This window comes from Ambystoma mexicanum, chromosome 4p (assembly GCF_040938575.1).
Source record: "Ambystoma mexicanum isolate Mex_15411 chromosome 4p, UKY_AmexF1_1, whole genome shotgun sequence".
NCBI classification, from domain to species: domain Eukaryota; kingdom Metazoa; phylum Chordata; class Amphibia; order Caudata; family Ambystomatidae; genus Ambystoma; species Ambystoma mexicanum.
Window position 1 is genome coordinate 1,175,156,883 of NC_090927.1, and position 19,219 is coordinate 1,175,176,101.

The 19,219-nt window shown below is 49.6% G+C and overlaps 1 protein-coding gene across 1 annotated transcript in view; it reads right to left on the bottom strand.

Annotated features, from left to right (window-relative positions):
• IGF2R (insulin like growth factor 2 receptor) overlaps positions 1–19,219 on the bottom strand; it is a 2,762,372-nt gene that overhangs the window by 1,093,135 nt on the left and 1,650,018 nt on the right. Inside the window, 1 exon segment of the mRNA XM_069606818.1 lies at positions 4,372–4,502. Coding sequence (XP_069462919.1) covers positions 4,372–4,502 — 131 coding nt within the window.

Below are 19,219 nucleotides of genomic sequence, written 5' to 3' on the forward strand. Positions count from 1 at the left end.
CCGGATCATTAGACTTGGTACCAGAGAAAGCAGTTGCAAAAGTCATGAATTGCCTGAAAAGTTCCTCACTGAGAGGGGCAGGTAGATTTCCCTCAGTTAATCCCATTTGCACCATCATCCTTACAGGAGGTTTTTCAACAAATGTTTTCGCTTGCTCTTCGGTCAAAAATATGAATGGGGTTAAACCTATCAAATCAAAGTCACTTCGTTGGGCCCAGATCATCTTCATGATGATGTGTGAGTGATACCCACAAATCATCCTGTTATTATTAGAAGATAATCTGACCCAATCAATGTCGTCGGATCTGATGGTTCTCAATGATGGTATTGCCTGAAATGCTTTAAGAATGGCAGATCGGTTTAGGCTCATTTTTCCATTAGAGACCATTGTGTTCCCAACCCATGATGGAAGGCATCTCATGTGAGAGCAGGGGGCCCTCCTCCTCTGAGAATATGTTATTGGGGACGTCTGTCCTATTAGTTCGACCACAATCCTCCTTAGCAATATGTGATTCGGAAGATAGGTTTGAATGCCGAGGAACCTGGGCACCCACTTGAGGTTCAATTGGAGTATTTTTGTCGATGTCGGCAGACTCATTCTCTACCACTTTTCTGATACCCTTTTGCAACAGGTTAGGAGATTTGATGGCATCCCCTCCCTTCACTATATGTAAGGCCTTTTTAATTAATACGGTAGGATAAAAGTTCAGCAGGTTCAGTTGTTTTAAGTTTACGGTATCTGGAGTTCCCTCTTGTACCGCCCCCTTTTTTAAGGTGTCCGGGGTGCCGAGTTTCCTATTGGCATTCTTACCACTATTAGAATCACGAGACCCATTGCACGTTGGTGTTCCATTCCTATTGTTGGGCACAGCAAGGTTCAAAAGCTTCTTGGATTCAGGATTTAGTTGCTCCAAGTCGATAACTTCTTCATCAGTGTTTAGTGGAGTTGGGAGCTTCCTAGGATCCATAAGAGATGGATTGGCTTTCAGAAAGTCCTTTTTTTTTTAAATGGCAGCAGAGAGATTTTTTGCTTGATGGAATTTTCTTTTTTGGGCTCTGGCAGCCATTTTTCTCTGTTTTCTAGTCATGGCAGCATGGGTCGATGCCTGAGACTCATTGGTGGGAAGCAGTGGGGGTGGAGAGGGCTCATTGATTTGGGATTCTTCATCGAGATCTAAAGTGACTTTCTAATGTCCTGGGATATTCCTTCCCCAGCATTTAAATTCTCTTCCTGAAAATGTTCAACCATAAAAAGAAAATGTTTCAGTTCTTGATGATTTTTAAAGTCAAAGCAAAAGTTCATCAAAAAAAGTTTCCACTGGCAACACATCTTCCTTGGGTAATATCATCCACTTCAAGACAATAGCGACAATGGTAAACCTGGCCACAATGCTTTTGTCAATCCCACATGAAGATTTGCCACAGTTCAAAGAAAGATACAATATCCATACTGTTAATGTTACACAGTTCTTGGTTGACAGTTAGGAATTCTTGAATTATGGTTTCAACAGTCAAAAGGGTATATTTGTTATAATGACTTAATACTGCTACTTCCACTAATATACTTCTACTTGCTACACTATGAGAACATTCAACTTTAGCCCACAGTATCTAACCTTGGTTTTGACAACTGTAGATGTACTCATAACCAGATATACCTTTCAATACTTTGGCCTACTGCCACTGCTTCTATGACTTTTAGAAAGACTTTGACAATATAGATTGTTAAAGTGCTTAAACCTCCTGAGGTATCAAGGCACTCTTCCTTTGAATAGCTTTCTTCAAAGGGGCAGCCTCTTTGCCTCTCTTGTCTGAACTGCCAAAAAATATAGTAACCTGGGTTTGCATCCAAGACCCTCTTCTCTCTGGCTTCGGTAGTCTTGGGCCTTACAGATTAAGTCTACTTCAAAATAGGTGGTACAAGCATCCAATTCCCCTTTCTCAGCTTTACCATCGCCCCTCTCTGAGCCAACAGCCCAAACCATTACCTAGAAGCTTTGGTGCCACGCTCTTAGCTTCAGGTAATACTTGCAAACTGGTATATCAGGCCTTTTGTTTGTTAGTAACTTCACAATGCAGCTGGATTGCTCTAAACTCTGGAAAACATTAAGCTTTACAATCAGTAATGGGTGCCTCTTGGCTTGGGGCAATGCTTGTTCTTGTCAAACGTTTATAGTTTTAACTTCTTGCAAATGAAAGGTATGTTACAGTTATACAAAGTATAAGGTTCAGTCTTTCACTAGAAACTAAAATTAGGCACACGCAACCACTCTTTGATGTAGTTATCCAGCTTTAAAGATGGATATATTATTGTATTCTTATAGAAGCAAAGGATAGAGTTCAGGCTACCTTGGTGAATCACAATAAGGCAAATGCGACCATTCGTTCATGTAGTTTTCCCACAGTAAAAATTGTAAATTTGATATCGGAACAGTTAAATGTTCAGAAATAGTCTTTGCAGCGTTCCATTTCTTTAATTAGGGCCAAGTGACCACTCTCTGAACAGTAATAGTCTTCGGTTGGTGGAACAACAGGTTTTAACAGCGGTTGCTTCCTACGCGAATAAGAAGCTCTTCACTCTGTACACGTGTGTTACAATTCAATTGTTCAGAGGACTTTTAATACAATGATCGACTTCTTCTCGCTTAGAAATCATACGCGAGTGGCAAAGGAGCTGGTTACAGTTACCGGCAAGACTTGCGTAATGTTTTAGAACCATGTGCTTCACTCAGCGGCTTCTGAAACACTTGCTCTGCGGGTTCTAGTGCTTTCCTGATTTCTGCTGCTTCTGGCTCAGTGGGGACCCACACCCTTCTCCTGAACAGGTGTCTCCATTCCGACCACACATTTTGGGAGTCTCCTCTGCTCCCAAGACCCTCGGCTTGACAATTGTTTTTGGCCTCAGTTTCTGGCACACCAACAGCTCTGCAACTTCGGCAATCGGGCTGAAATGGGGAAATGTTTCTCCTGCACGTCTTCCGCTGCTCAGCCTCTGCATTTCAGAGTTTGGGAGGACAGGACTCTCTCAGAACAGGCAGGTGAAATCTGTCTCCAGCTTCCGGCGTCCCTCTTGTTCTCCCACTTCTGCTTAGTTTGCCAGTCTTGTGCCTTCCTTCTGCTTCCACTGCTACAGCCTGCACTGCAGCTAACATTCCAGCTCCTTCCACTCCTTCCTCTCTTCTACTTGAGGGGGCCTTTTTTTGCCTCCCTGGTCCCTTCAGGTGTGGGCTGTTAAGCTCAATTTTTCCGACTATTACAATGGCTGTTAGGCTTAATTGTCTGACTGCTGAACCTGCATGCCTCTTCAGCCCTCTTCCTCATTTTAGTCCCTTTGGAATTCTGGGACTTGTAGTTCTCTTTAACAAAGTTAGCTTTAAGGGTACATTTTATTCCCGTGGAGTTATAAAGAGAGGTGCTATGAGATTTAGCCTTTACAGAGGTTGATGGTTTATTCATATTTACATATTCCTGTATATTACACCCCTGGGTTTGAGGAAGATGTTTATTTTGGGATATCCAAAAGGATCTTTCTTTTGGTAAAGTTTGCTCATCCTTCACAACATCAAGGCCATTAACTTTAGATCTAACATGAGGGTTGGGGGCATTAAAATGACAATAAGCCATTTTCTCTTTAGGTACCTTGGGAAGATTCTTCCTTGTAGAGGAAAAATACTGTGTCCCATCCGACGGAATCTCCTCACCACCCTGGGCCCAGTCTCCTCCCAGGTGATCCTCCCACAGTACACCACCCCCAGCGTTGGGATCAGGAAGCGTCTGGCCACCTGGGAGGAGGCTTTAGGCAAGGTTTCAGTGAGTGACCATAGGATTCTCCACAGTATGCAATGTGCAGGTGGAAATTCAACATTCAATTAAATATGTAACTACAGGCCATTACCTACGTTGACAATCTGATATTACAAAAGCCTACAACCATGTCACAGTTATAGAAAACAAGGACTGAAATCACATGCATTATTGTCCTGGCAGCACTGCATCCTTGTTTGGTAACTCAAGATGTGAATAAAGTAGGACTTCATTAACAGGTGGCATTCACCATGTAAATAACACTGTTGTGGCTTTGAAATTTGCCTTCAGACCAGGAAAATAAGATTATAAGGGGTGAAGAAAAGATACAAAAATGTTTATATTTTTTTTGAGTCATCGAATAATGCAATTTAAATTGTAATTGTATAGATCATCTACATTAGCGATAAAGAATGTGAACTGCCCATCATAATCAGTACTTGTACACTTGAGAAGGAATGGACAACTGGAGAAATATATTTTATAAAAAAAAGGCCAAATCCTCCTCTTTCCAGTGTAAACAAGCAGACTCCCAATCAAATACGCAGCATTAGAATACAAGCTTACCAGTGATTCTTTATGGTCACAATAGAAAAGAATAGCTGTTGACCGATTGTATATTTTGTGACATCTCTCTCCAGCTGTGTAATTTATCATTAGTAATCCATTATCATATGTGAGCTTCTCAGTATATAGTCCTGTTTTAAAAAAATAGAAAAAAGCAAAGTTCATCAAAAGTCTCGTACATTCATGATATAGTCATGGACAGCTTGTTATAGAACATATCCCAGACCATGAGATTTCAGAAAAGAGCACAACAGGTACTTGAATTACCACTAGAACTGTCATCATACTGTTAACATATAATATTGAAATTCAAAGTCTTGCAAGTGTATAAAATGATCAACAAGAGCCCCTTGTGTAAAGGCTCTCAGACACCATGTATGTATTCTTGCGATAGTGCCTCAGTTCAGTCAACTAAAATGAAGTTGGTATCAGAACAGTACTCTGAATTATTGAGAGTTCATCTAGGCTTCAGTTTAGCAACTTCTTCCACTCCCAGAGACCTGGCCATTTTCCAAACCATTATGAAAAACAAGTGCAAGCCAAATCAAATGACAGATAAGAGGAAAGAGAACAGAGAATTAGCACCATGTTAAAGACAGAAGACCGAAGGGGAGAGAGAGGTCCTAAACTCTGATTTCACGAAGAAAATTTAATGGCCAATGGCACGAACAATAAATGGTGGTAGGACGGTTACTCAAAAATATGTCTATGCTAAAGAAAGGAGCACATTGTAAATCTGTTGGTCAGAAATGTCTGACAATGTCGTCACACTGTCGGTTAGAATGTTTTTTTAAAAAAAACGTAATTTAACATATTGTGGGAAATAGCATGAACATGAAGATTACGCTTTAAAGAAATGAAATGGCAGGATTTACAGAATGCCATGCACCATACAAATTAGAATAAGTCTTCCAGCTCGCAAACACACAAAAACAAAGCATCATCAGGCCTTCTCCCACCACCCAACCAGCCACAAGTACAGCAGCGAGAATTGTCAAATAAGGAGTGGTTTTGCTGTAATAGCCGGGTATCTTTCAGCAAACTCATTAAAAGGTTTCCAGGTGCAACTGGCACACATACAGGCATGGGTCATTGCCTCCGGGCTCCCGAAATGGGTAGAGATTAAGCAAACTCGCCTGCCACTCCCCTGCACTTCCTTCCATATATCCCGCCCCCACTGCACCGGACGTAGAATGGGACTCTGGCCTCTACTAAACATACTCTCAAAACATGGGACTGGGCTTTGAAACAAAGGGCATCCCGAGAGGGTTGGGTCCCGCCTCCCCGGTATTCCCCAACCCGGCCTTCTCACCTGGCTCCCGCCCGTTAAATTTCAAAAATTGGATCAAGGGAGAGGGGTTGTGGGGGGGCTCGAATCTCTGGTCAACTCTGAGGGGGACCAGCCTCGCTCCTTCGAACAATGCAAAACAGTTTTTCATCTATCACAATCGGACTGCTTTTCCTAATTGCAACTAACCCGCCAAGCAGCACTACGCATCCCCAGCCCTCTTGAACTTACCTTAAAGGAACTCCCGCTGCAAAAGAAAATCTCCACGCTCTACAAGCTATTGCAGAAGGACATACTTACAACAAGGGCCCCCTACATGGCACAGTAGGAGGCGGATTTAGGACACACTCTAGAGGACCAGACATGGGTGAACATTTGGTCAAGGACGCACTCCTCTTCCTTTTTTATTACTAACCGGGAGTGTGCCCATAAACTTCTCCTGTGATGGTACTACCCTCTGCTTCGGTTTAACCGGGCCCTGGACACCCCCCAATGCTGGCGCCTATGTGGTCAGCCGGGATCATATGTTCACATGTGGTGGCCATGCCCAATTGTAAAAGACTTTTGGCCGCAATGCGTCGCCACAATAAAAGACATCACCGAGGTGGCGATTCCCATGGAGCCGGAGGGCGTCCTATTGGAGGACCCAATATCGCGGGTCTACCTGAGATCCGGAAAAATGGCCAAACTAATCACGCAATTTCTTCTGGCCGGGAAAATGACAGTTGCTCGGACCTGGAAGAAAGCCTGGTGGATTAAAGTCTGGGACATATTGAATACAGAAAACATCACGGCAGCCAAGGCTGGCCTTCTACATCATTTCACGAACATATGGGCACCGTTCCTGACTACGACCAAAACTTTCCAGCATTAACCTAAAAACCCCAGCTGGCAAAACGGGCCCTTCATCAACTGGGCGGCGAGCTCCCTGCGGCCACGCTTGCCTGGTTAAACCAAGGGGAAGGCTCACTTGCAGGCTGGTTGGGGAGAGGGGGAGGGAGGATGTGGGGCAATGGTGGCCTGAAATTTGCTTGCCTATTTATATCCTCTCATAATGGGGTTTCATGCCATGTCTTTAACTTGAATGTTTCATCTTCATCTGGGCACTGGTTTAAAATAAACATGTTAAAAAATAAATAAAAATAAAAGGTTTCCAGGTGGTGACATTTGCCATACCGACCCTCACATAATAAAGATTGCCAACGCTATCAGCTAAGGAAAGTCTTCATTCTATTAAAGACAAGGAGGCGAGCATTATGCTTTACTTTCTTTTAATTCTGCCATACCAGCACTTCAACTTAACTTTTTTTTTTTCTCAGAAAAAACAAAGAAATCAAATAAAGTTACAAGATTCATTTCCTTGAACCACTTGAAATGAGTTCCAGAACTACAACTCCCATCTCCCTGAGGCCTTCTGTAGTCCTGACCTCTGTCCTTGCACCAATCAGTGTCCAGCTCGGGGTATAAACTCTCTCACCCCTAGGTCCTTTCCTCTTTCTTTTGCCCTGATCACTCCATTCCATAAACATCCAGAACGTGACCAAACTACATCATCAACTGTGCTTGATCTGGAATCGGCTTAACCGCATGGCCCAACGGGGACAACTTGTCAACGAATCACTGACGCACTTCTCAACTCGCTCATGACGTCTTCTGCTCGTCTCCTGTGAGACCAGAGAATATCACGTGAGGGTGGGCAAAAAATATCAATACTAGAAATGCATCACAATTATTAGTTCATTCTAGCAGTAATGGGGGGGGATATAATGCTCGCCTCCTTGTCTTTAATAGAATGAAGACTTTCCTTAGCTGATAGCATTGGCAATCTTTATTCTATGACAAGACAGGAGCATTATGCTTGTTCAAAGCTTGTCAAGACCCTGCTTGGTATATCAGAAATTGGTTTGAAATAAAAAGGTCTTAAAGGTCGTTTCAGAAGACCAATCTGCAGACTTCATAATATCTTGCAATGAGACGCCCGTCGCAAAAGCTCTAGATGCCATTGCCCCTCTAGTGGAATGGGCCCCAAACAAGGATAAATCTATACCTGCCCATTGCATAACTTCCCTCACCCATCTCGCAATGGTTGTTGTCGCTACCGCATGATAAGGCTTCTTACGCGCTATAAGTAGCTGGGTCACGCCGCGCGGTATAAACTGCGCTGTCGCTGCTTCATAATCCTTTATACACTGCGCGACGCATAACTTCTTATTTTCAGTGAAATATGGGTAGGAAATTACTCTGGAATCTTTTAGTTCTTTTAGCGATATTAAACGCGACTCCCTCTGGATAGAATATTTTCCTATCAATCTCCAATGCTTTCACGTCTGAGACTCTCCGACATGCTATCAAGCATAAGAGCATCGCTAATTTGCCCGACAACTGGGAACGGGACAGGACGTCATTCTCTGGCAACCTGATAAACAATTGGAAGACGTCCCTGATGTCCCATAAGACTGCGTATTTTGGCTCTGGCGGTCTCCTCAATTTCATACCTTTGAGGAGACGCAGTATTGCTGGGTGCTCACCCACTGGATTCCCTTCTATTGTGCTGTGTCCTGCCGAAATGGCCGATCTGTATACTCAGATAGTCCTATAGGCGGCTCCCTCCTGAAATTTCAATGCTAAAAAATTTAGGATGTTCACTAGAGGTGCTGAAATGGGATCCAAACTGAGGTCTGTACACCATTTCGCCCAACCCTTCCAAGCTGTGTTATAGCTCCTGACGGTGGAAGGCGCCCAGGAATCTCGGATACAGTCTGCAGCGAGTTTCCGAAATTCCTGGCAAGTTGCATTTCCTCCTGAAACCCTGCAGGCAATCAGCTGCAGGGAGCCCGCTTCTATCAGCGGGTGAGTCCTGCCAGACGGGTCGAGTAGAAGGTCCGGAGCGTTCGGAACTATCCTCGGAAAATCCGTAGAAAGTTCCATAGCTACTCGAAACCAAGCTTGCGTCCTCCAACAGGGTAATACTATGACCACTTCTGCTCTGTCTCTGCGGACTTTCGCAAGCGCTCTCGCAATCATTGCAAATGGCGGGAAGGCATAGTGCACTGCTCCGTGCCACGGGTGCAGGAAGGCATCTGTACCCACTGCTCCCGGGTCTATCCTCCAACTGAAGTACTTCTGCAACTGCGCATTCAGTCTGGACGCAAATAGATCTATATCTAAGGGTCCCCAAGTCTGCTGGATGCGCTGGAATACTAGAGGATGCAGCTTCCAGTCGCTGGAGTCTACAAGGTATCGAGAGTTCCAGTCCGCTATGCAGTTCTGGCTCCCAGGGAGATATTCTGCGGTCAATGTAACGTTGTTCTGGAGGCAAAAATGCCAGAAGTCTTTTGCGAGTTCTGCTAACATTCTGGATTTCGTTCCACCTAACTTGTTGATGTAACGGACCGCTGAAATGGAACAAGTTACTTACCTGTAACTGTTGTTCTCCAGCATGGGTCTGGCATGGATTCACATGCTCATGAATACTCCCCGTCGTCAGGCTGGGAATCCTCGGTAAAGAAAAAATCAGTATCAGTTTCGTTTCTGATCGGTCTTTCGTAGTAGTAACCAATCACTGATCTCTGCGTCATACTGACCACAGCCAATGACTGCCCTCTACCTAAGCCCCGCTTCTGGCAGCCATCTCCAGATTTGGTAGCACGTGAAGTGGCAGTATGACCAAGTGTAGAGCCGCAGAGGGGTAGGCGGGAGGGTTCGCATGGGAATCCATGCCAGACCCATGCTGGAGAACAACAGTTACAGGTAAGTAACTTGTTCCTTCTCCAGCATGGGGTCTGGCATGGATTCACATGCTCATGAATAAAGAATACATAGCAGTACACACATGCACAACCATGGGAGGTGGCAAAGGCTCAACATTAAGCATTACATCAAACTCAACATTAAGCAATTCTTACCTCCTCACCAGGCTCACCTTAGGCGAACAGATTGCGCAGCACTGCTTGGCCGACCCTGGACTGCTCCCTGGAATCCCGATCGACGCAGTAGAATTTCGTGAAGGTGTGCGTCGACCTCCACGTAGCAGCCCTGCAGATGTCCAGCAAGGGCACACCAGATAGGAACGCCGTGGTAGCTGCGATCGCTCTGGTGGAATGGGCTCTCGGACGGCCAGGCAGCGGTCGGTTTGCCAACCGATGACAGTACATGCTACAGCCGGAGAGTCATCTGGAAATGGAGGCCTTTGAGAGAGCCTTCCCCTGATTGACAGGTCCAAAGTTCACAAAACGTTGTGACGTCTTCCGAAAACACTTTGTGCGGTCCACGTAAAACTTCAGCGCTCTAGCCACATCCAGCGAGTACAAAGTCCTTTCGGCTGGCGACGAAGGCGACGGGAAGAAAACAGGCAACACCAAGGGTTCGTTGAGGTGGAAGTCCGACGGCACCTTGGGCATGAAGGAGGGGTGCGTCCTGAGCACTACCCTCGTGTCGTGAAAAGTCAAGTACGGGGGTTTGCAGGAAAGGGCCGGGATCTCTCCCACTCTTCGTGCAGAGGTGATGGCCACAAGAAACGCTGTTTTCCACGACAAGAACTTCAACGGAGCCGAGTGCAGAGGCTCGAACGGAGGTCCCATGAGCTTGGTCATCACCACGTTGAGCTCCCACGCCGGGGCCGGAGCCTTCACCAGCGGGAACGATCTGAACAGTCCCTTCATGAATTCTTTCACCAGACGATGAGACCACAAAGACGTCCGCCCCGTGGTTCTGGTGTATCGGGAGATCGCAGCAAGATGAATCTTGATGGACGCGTGCGCCAGTCCAGCCTTGGCCAGCGTCAGAAGGTACGGCAGTACCTGGGGAGCCGTAATCCGTAGAGGGTTAATCTTCTGTGCGTGGCACCAGACAGAGAACCTCTTCCATTTGTGTCCGTAGCATTTAAGAGTTGAGGACGCCCTGGCCTTTGCAAGAACCTCTCTGCAGTCGGCCGGTATGTCGTATCCTCCAAACTATAATGCTGCAGGAGCCAGGCCTGCAAGTTCAGCGACTTCGGGTCGTGATGGAGGATGGCGCCTCCTTCCCTGGAGAGAAGATCTGCGTCCACTGGCAGCTTGATTGACGGGGACGCTGACAAGTCCAGAAGGTCCGGGAACCATATCTGCCTCGGCCACGCAGGTGCGACGAGGATCATCCTGCACCGTGACCTCTTGAGCTGGTTGATGAGCCGGATCAGCAATGGCAATGGAGGGAACGCGTATAGAAACAGGCCCTCCCAGGGGAACGAGAAAGCATCGCCCATGCTCCTCGGCTGGGGAAACCTGCTGGCGAACCTCCGGCATTTGGAGTTCGTCGCCGTCGCAAACAGATCGATCTGGGGTGCGCCCCACCGTCGGAAGAGGCGGTCCACTAGACCCTGTCGTAGTTCCCACTCGTGGCACGAGCGCAGCTCTTTGCTGAGCGAGTCGGCGATGGTGTTTTTTTTTCCCTGCCAGATGAAACGGCACCAGAAACATCCCTTGGGCGACGGCCCAATGCCACAGATCCTGCGCCTCCTTGGACAGGGCTGGGGATCTGGTACCGCCCTGCTTCCTGATGTAGAACATGGTGGTGGTGTTGTCGGTGAAGATCCTCACCACCTTGCCCTTGAGGGACGGAAGAAAGGACCTGAGGGCCCAAAACACTGCACGGAGCTCCAGGACGTTGATATGGAGGGACTTCTCCGTCCGAAGCCAAAGGCCTCTCGCATGCAGATTTTCGGTGTGCGCTCCACACCCTTCCAGGGAGGCATCCGTGGTCACTGTCTCCTGGTGGCCGGGGGTCTGGAAGTCCATGCCCGCCGTCAGATGCGTGCGGGTGCCCCACCACCGGATCGCTCGTCGGAAACTCTCGTCGAGTGTGATCCTCTCCTCGAAGCTGCCCGTCGTCTGGATCCAGCGCGCGTCCAGGAACTCCTGCAACGGGCGCATCCGGAGCCTGCACAGGCGGACAAGATAAATGCAAGAAGACATCATTCCGAGGAGGGCCTTAATGGACCTCACCCTGGCCGCGTCCGCAACCAGCATCCGCTGCACCTTGCCCAAGATGGCCCTCATCCTTTCCTCCGACGGAGAGGCCAGAAGCGACACTGTGTCGAGCTTCGCTCCCAGAAACAGAGCGTCTTGCGCGGGCACCAGGTGGGACTTGGCGTAGTTTATGGAGAATCCCAGGTCCGTGAGTAGTTGGACGGTCCTTGCCGTGTGCTCCACGGCTAGCTCCTTCGTCTTTGCTCGGATGAGCCAGTCGTCCAGGTAGGGGTAGACGTGGATCCCCTCTCGGCGCAGCTGCGCCGCCACCGGTGCGAGGCACTTGGTGAACACCCTGGGTGCCGACCTCAATCCGAAGGGAAGGGCTTTGACTGGTAGACTGGTAGTGACGCCCTTGGACCACGAACCTGAGAAACTTTCGGTGTCCCTTTAGGATGGGAATATGGAAGTAGGCATCCTCCAAATCCAACGACGACAGGAAATCGCCCTCCTCCAGTTGACCCAGGACGTGTTGGAGGGTGACCATCCGGAACTTCTGTGCCTTGATGAATTTGTTCAGTCGTCGTAGGTCCAGGATGGGACGCCAATCTTCCGTCTTCGTCTTCACGAGCAAGTATCTTGAGTAAACTCTGGAGCCCCAAAGCCTCTTTGGGACAAGCTCGATGGCGCCCTTCTTGAGCATCGCCTTTACCTCCAAGAGAAGTTGAGGGACGTGATGTTCTTTCCTGGCCACAGGGGGGACGCGCGGGCACCTCTTTAGAAACTCGAGTGCGTGACCCTGAGCTAGGGCGTCCAGCACCCAACGGTCGGTGGAGATGGACTCCCACACGCTGACGAAGCTCGCCAGCCGGCCTCCCACCGGGGTGCTTCGGTGGGGGCCCGACCCCACGGCCGGTTCAGTCCTGCTTCGACGAGGCTTTGCCGCCTTGTCCTCCTTGGCGACGACGGCGGGGTCCGTCTGACTTGCCTCGTCCCCTGTAAGCTTCCTGTGACGACGAATGGGCCGCTTGACAGTAGGTGTAAAATCTGCCGCTGGAACCTTTGGAGGCACCCTGTTTGCCTCCGCCGCTCCGAAAGGGTGGCCGCCGTTGCTGGAGAACCCCAAGAGCCCGGGCAGTCTCTGTGTCCGCCTTGATGGCTTGAAGGGAATCGTCCACTGTTTTCCCAAACAGGTTGTTTCCGTCGAACGGCATGTCCAAGACTCTGGTTTGCACGTCCTGACGGAGGTCAGTAGCCTTGAGCCATCCACGCCGCCTAAGGCACACGCCGTTGCCCAACTGGCGAAATCCAGTGTCAGCGATGTCCGTCGCAATCGTAATGGCGTGGTCCGACGCCACCTCTCCTTCCTGCAAGATCTCTAGGGCTTCCGCCCTCTTGTCGTCTGGTAGGAAGTCCAGCAGGGGGGCCAGTTTGTACCACAACTCCCTGTCGTAGTGGGCTACGATAGCCAAGGCGTTGGCCGCCTTAATCGTCGTCGCTGCCAACGAGATGACTCTGCGTCCCATCGTGTCTAATTTCTTTCCCTCGCCGTCCGGCGGGGAGGTTGACGTACAGGCCGCGCCCCCCCGCTTTCTTCCTGGCCGCCGCGGAGACGACCGAGTCTGGGGTCGGCTGTGCCCGAAGGCACAAGGGGGCCGCGTCCGGGACCCGGTACTTCTTCTCGTACCGATCCCTTCTAGCCGGCGTCGTGGATGGGTTCTTGAGGAGGGCGAGGCCCTCATCCCAAATATCGTCTAGTAGAGGTACAGTGAGGACCGTCTTCCTCTTGGTCTCGCGCCGTTGATAAAGGAAACCTTCCTTCTTCTCTTCCGGGCAGAGCTGGAAAAGCTCCGATGCCCTGGCGATCATGGAGTGAAACGATCCAATCTCGTCGGGCGGGGAAGCCCGGGTGGGAGGTGACGACGAGAGATCCTGGTCGTAAACCTCGTCGTCTGTACCCGTCGCGGCCGTGTCAGTCCCCGTATCATCCCCAAGTGTCGTGGACGGGGAGGAGGGCTGAACAGGGCACGATGGTTGAAAAGGAGGTGGAGGATGAATCTTTCTTCTCTTAGGGGGAGGGCTCCCAGAAGGGCCTGGCTCCGGGTCCCCCGTCGGGAGCGGTTCCTCCGTTGGTGGTAACGGCAGTCTCGTCCTTATCTCCGAGCATAAGGACTGTATAGCCAACAAAATGGCCACCGAGTTGTCTTGCGGCACTGGTTGAGGGAGATCTGACGGGCGATCAGGAGCCCCGTCGGCATCCTCGTCGCCCTCGTCGTCTTCCACGTCGGGGTCCCTCCCGACAGGATGGCCTTCTTCCACGCCAGAGCCATGGCCTAAGACTTCGATCAGCTCCTCCTCAGAGGTTGAGGCCGAGTCCACGACGACCTCCTGCCCCCCCTTTTTCTTCTGCGTCAGAGGTTTCACGGGGGTCCTGTCGATGGGCATGAAAGAGGACTCCCTCCGCGGTGGCAGGGAGATTCTGGGCCCCGGGGTTGCCACCACTGGTGTAGCCTCCACAGGCTGAGCCAGGGCCGCCGCGACTGTCTCGATAGAGGCCTTGGCCGGATGGATCAAGGCTTTCACCACCTTAGGTGCGCTCACCCCCTTCTCCTTGGGGGGAGGGTCACCACCTCGCTCCCCCTCCGATGGGGCCTTAGGGCACAACCAGGGTCTCTCCAGGAGTTTCGCCGGGTGCTCGGCCTTCCTCTTACCCGAGCCAGAGCGTTGGCTCAAGCTCCACCATTGACCGAAAAAAGAGAATTTTTTCTGAGAAAAAACTTGAAAAATAGCACTACCGCTCGAGAGCAATAGCACGAGGATCCCAACACTTGAACGTGCGGTAAAAATCTGAAGATGGCTGCCAGAGGCGGGGCTTAGGTAGAGGGCAGTCATTGGCTGTGGTCAGTATGACGCAGAGATCCGTGATTGGTTACTACTACGAAAGACAGATCAGAAACGAAACTGATTTTTTCTTTACCGAGGATTCCCAGCCTGACGACGGGGAATATTCATGAGCATGTGAATCCATGCCAGACCCCATGCTGGAGAAGTTGTCCATCTTGAGCAGGACACAACATCTTACTCTGTCCTTCGTGAAGGCCTGCACTGCGAAGGAGCCTGCTAGAAGCTCGAGGCAGTTTATATGGAGACGTAACTCCTCGTCGGACCATCTCCCTCCTGTCTGAATGTGTTCGCATCTCGCTCCCCAGCCTGACCTGCTTGCGTCTGATTCTATGACCAGTTCCGGGACATCCCCGAAGATCGCTCGACCGTTCCAGGCCTCCATGTTTTCTAGCCACCAATGTAGCTCTGACATGGCTTCTTGATCTAAGTCGACTTGCTGATGGTACTGCAAGCCTCCTTGCAGATGTTTGATCTTCAGTCTCTGCAAGGCGCGGTAATGCAAAGGACCGGGAAAAATAGCTTGAATGGAAGCTGCTAACAGGCCCACTATCCTGGCTAAATTCCGAAGCGAAATAGAACGTTTCGCTATCACTGCCCTGAGCTCCTTCTTTATGGCTCTCACTTTGGTCCTGGGAGCTCTAGAATTGCTCTCACCGTGTCCACTGTGAAGCCTAAAAACTCTAACCTCTGTACCGGAGCTAACTGGGACTTCTCCAAATTCACCAAAAATCCTAGAGATGTAAGGAGCTTGAATATCCACTGAACTTTTCTCGTGAGATTCTCTTTGCTGGATCCTATTACTAGAATATCGTCTAGATAGATAATCATCAGAATCCCTCTTTCTCTGATAGCGGCAGTCACCGGCTTCATCACCTTAGTGAAGGCCCATGGTGCTGAGGTCAGCCCGAACGGCAGGCACGTACACCGCCAGATCTCCCCTTTCCAGCGGAATTGCAGATATTTCCGAAAGGCAGTTGCTATCGGAATCGCTAGGTAAGCGTCTTTGAGGTCTAGTCGCGCTAACCAATCTCCTGCGCGCAATAGGTCCCGAAGGAGGTGTATAACATCCATCTTGAAGTGGTTGTACTCCAACCAGCCGTTCAATTCCTTTAGGTTTATCACGGGGCGAATCTTCTCCCCTCTGTGCACGAGAAACATGTTGCTGATGAACACTTGTCCCTCTGTGACCTCCCGCTCTATCGCATTTTTCTCCACTAATTTGTTCAATTCGCTGTGCAATAGTACTGTTTCTTCCTGCAACATATAAATGGGGACTGGCACTGCGTTCTGCTTTGGCACGCCTATGAAGTCTAGGGGAAGACACTCTATCGCCCTTAAAACCCAAGCATCGCTTGACAAAGCTTGCCACGCTTTCAGAAAATGGAGGGTTCTGCCTCCGATAGGAATCTTTGGTGTACTCACCGCCTGCTGTATTGGGCTCACGGAATGAACCTCTTCCTCTGCGGCCCCTTGCGTGTCTTCCTCTGGCTGGGAAGAAGGAGTCTTGTTGACGGCCTTCCCAGTACTGCGCGCGTGGACCTTGAGGTCTTTTCTGATAGCTATAGCGACCGGACGAGCGACCTCTGAAGCGTCCGGTCCCCGCAAAAACACGTCCAGGGAAGATCTTTTTTATAGAACTCTGGGCTCTTTCAAGCGCTGCATATGTACCACCAAATTGGGCCATCTTTTTCGCAAAGGCTTCTCCGAATAGAAGGCCTTTGGCGCCCTCCCCAGCCTCATATGTAGCTAGGTCACTGAGCTTCTTGTCAATTTTAAGGAGGACTCCGCCTCCTTCGCTCCGAAGAGAGGGCGCACTTCACGTTACCTAGTAGGCAAATCGCCCTTTGCGCCCAGTTCGCTAGTGCTTGATTATCAACCGGAACACCAGTGTCCTTTGACTTTTCAACCAAGTCCATTATCTTGGCTAATGGGCCCGCGAGGTCCAGAAGCTTGTCCTGGCATCCATTCCGGGCACGATCGACTCCTTTCCGGATGTCATTTGCCGATTTGGTTACGAAAGTGACCATCTTCGGGTCCAATTCTGGAGTATCCGTTAGCTTACCTGGCAGCTCAGGTCTTGGACATTCAGCTCGCATGCGGGATCTAACTTCCCTGTCCAGTGGTTTCCGGATGTGCTGCCCCACGTACAGCGCTACTCTGGGGGAGGGCACCCATTCGGAAGACCTCGGGTGCCTAATGGTCTCTGGATCAAACATATCAAGAATGTTGTCTTCCTCCTCGGGAGCATCTTGTGGGAAATGTTCAATGGGCTGAAGAATTTCTTCTTCTTCTTCGCCACCTTCATCGTCAGGGGCGTATCCCTCTTCATAATCCCCTGAATTATTCACCCCTGGGGCAGGGGGTCCATTGCGGCTGTCAGCCAATTTAGCTAGAAAGGCTTCCTTCAGTCTGGCGACAGGGTCGCTCTGGTCTTGGGGAACGGTGTTGCCCCTCTCTATTGTGTCCGCGGGGGTCGAAGAGTCTGCGCTCTTACGGGCCTTCTTACACCCCTTATCTTCAACCCTCGTCTGAGGGTGTCTAGCTGATGTCCCTTCCCCAGGGCTATCTGCCTGTCTTTTCCTTGCTGTGAGCTGGTCTTTCTGCTCGGCCATATACGCTTCCAGCAATTGTAACCTCTGTGTTAGAGGTTGCACCCCTTGAGAGACCGCCTGAGACAGAGAATCCCCCAGCACCCTCTTGAAACTGAGGGATAAGTCTGCATCTTGCCAGGTGGGCTTCTCCTCCCACTCTTGTTCGCTCCACTCTGGAGAAGTGGACTGAGAATCCACAGGGTGCGATGAATGAGCCATGAAAACTGTGTCAGCAGAGCTGACTTCTGGGAATCAGCTTCAAGGAGGCTCTAAGAGATTAATGCGCCTTTCTAGCTCCTGCGACTGCTCTTTTCCTTCTTTTTTTATTTTTTTTAAATTTTATTTGTATCACTGACCGGTAGTCGCTATCACGATATTCTCTTCTCTTTTTTATGTTTTTTTTTCTATGTCCCACAAGTGTCCGCACGTCCCGCTGCTCCGTTTCGCTAATATTTAATGCGCAACGAGCGTTGGGAGCCGTGCATGCCGGGAAGAGTCTGCGGCGCTGCTGGGTCTTAGTGCTCACTGAATTCGGCGGCGCGAGACATCCCAGCGCGTGCGTGGGGACGGGCGCAGCCGCGAGTGAGGGCTACTGAAGAAAACGGCGCGAAACGCTACCTTGAGGAGGACGGGGCGGCTGCCTAAAGCGAGCGGCTTTGCCCGCGGCTCCGCCCCGCTTCCACTCCATGTACGGCGGACAAATGCCTAAGCGTGCGCGCGCATTGAAAACAGCTTACAAAGGATATCTATCTCTATCTACATTTCGTTCTACATTCCCATAATACACACATATAAAACGGTACTCATCTGTAGTATGGCAGCCAAAAGAAAGAGGAAAGGACCTAGGGGTGAGAGAGTTTATACCCCGAGCTGGACACTGATTGGTGCAAGGACAGAGGTCAGGACTACAGAAGGCCTCAGGGAGATGGGAGTTGTAGTTCTGGAACTCATTTCAAGTGGTTCAAGGAAATAAATCTTGTAACTTTATTTGATTTCTTTGTTTTTTCTGAGAAAAAGAGAAAAAAAAAAGTTAAAGTTAAGTTGAAGTGCTGGTATGGCAGAATTAAAAGAAAGTAAAGCATAATGCGAGCCTCCTGCCTTGTCATACAATGCAGTCATTGTGTCTGCTACCAAGATATCCCACACTTTCACCCACCACATCTGGGCCACAGGAACCTCCATTGATTTCCAGTTTCGAGCGATGGTCAGCTTAGACGCCAGGAAGACATGCACAATCAGTGTGGCCATTGGGCCCAACAAAGGAAATACCCTGTCGCCTGTATCACCCAGCAATACCACCCAGAGATCGATAGGTAGAGACAGACACGTGATGTCCTTTATTTTGGCCAGAATCTCCTCCCAAAAGGAGACCCACCTTCCCACACCTCAATACCATGTGTTAAAGAGAGCTGTGAGAAACAAAAGGGTGTCTCACCCTCTAGTCCTCAGGGACTTGTCATCCAGTTGACCAGGACACGGCCATCGCTTTTGGATCCAGTTCCTGGGGGTGGATCAGTGTGGGAGAATCACCTGGGTGAGGGGTCTTCCGGGAGTGGGGGTGAGGCAGCTGATGGGGAGATGCAGTATTCCCCCTTATTTTGTTTATCTAACCCATCCTATTTTGTAGGATTCTCCGAGGTCCCAACCCACTCCATATCCCCCTTTTCTACACAAACACTGGGCAGAGGAAGAGGGTGACAGAGTAACAACACTAACCTTCATACATTGTATTGACATGTCCCGCTAATCGGGTCAGGCAAAGTCAGGCACTTGACTCTGATGCCAATTAGCTCTCCTCACATGAATGGCAGACAAACATACTGAAGCAGAGCAACTGACCAACGGACGAGAACAGCGTGTCAAAAACCCCAAGTGTTCCCTACTGGAGGTTGTTGCTTCTGAAAGACTGGGAAAGACACGTGGAGAAGGCCAGATCCCACATCAGAAGGCTGCATTGTGTTTCAAGGACGCCAGCGACCCCCCCCCCCCCCCCGATTCCCCAGGTGAACGGCAGATTTAGGGAGGTGAGGTCAAGCCTGTGGTACTAACCTTGACTCATGAATTGGAAATCGTAAAACCAAGAAAGAAACGCACACAGTCGGTGAGATGGCAAGCGACCT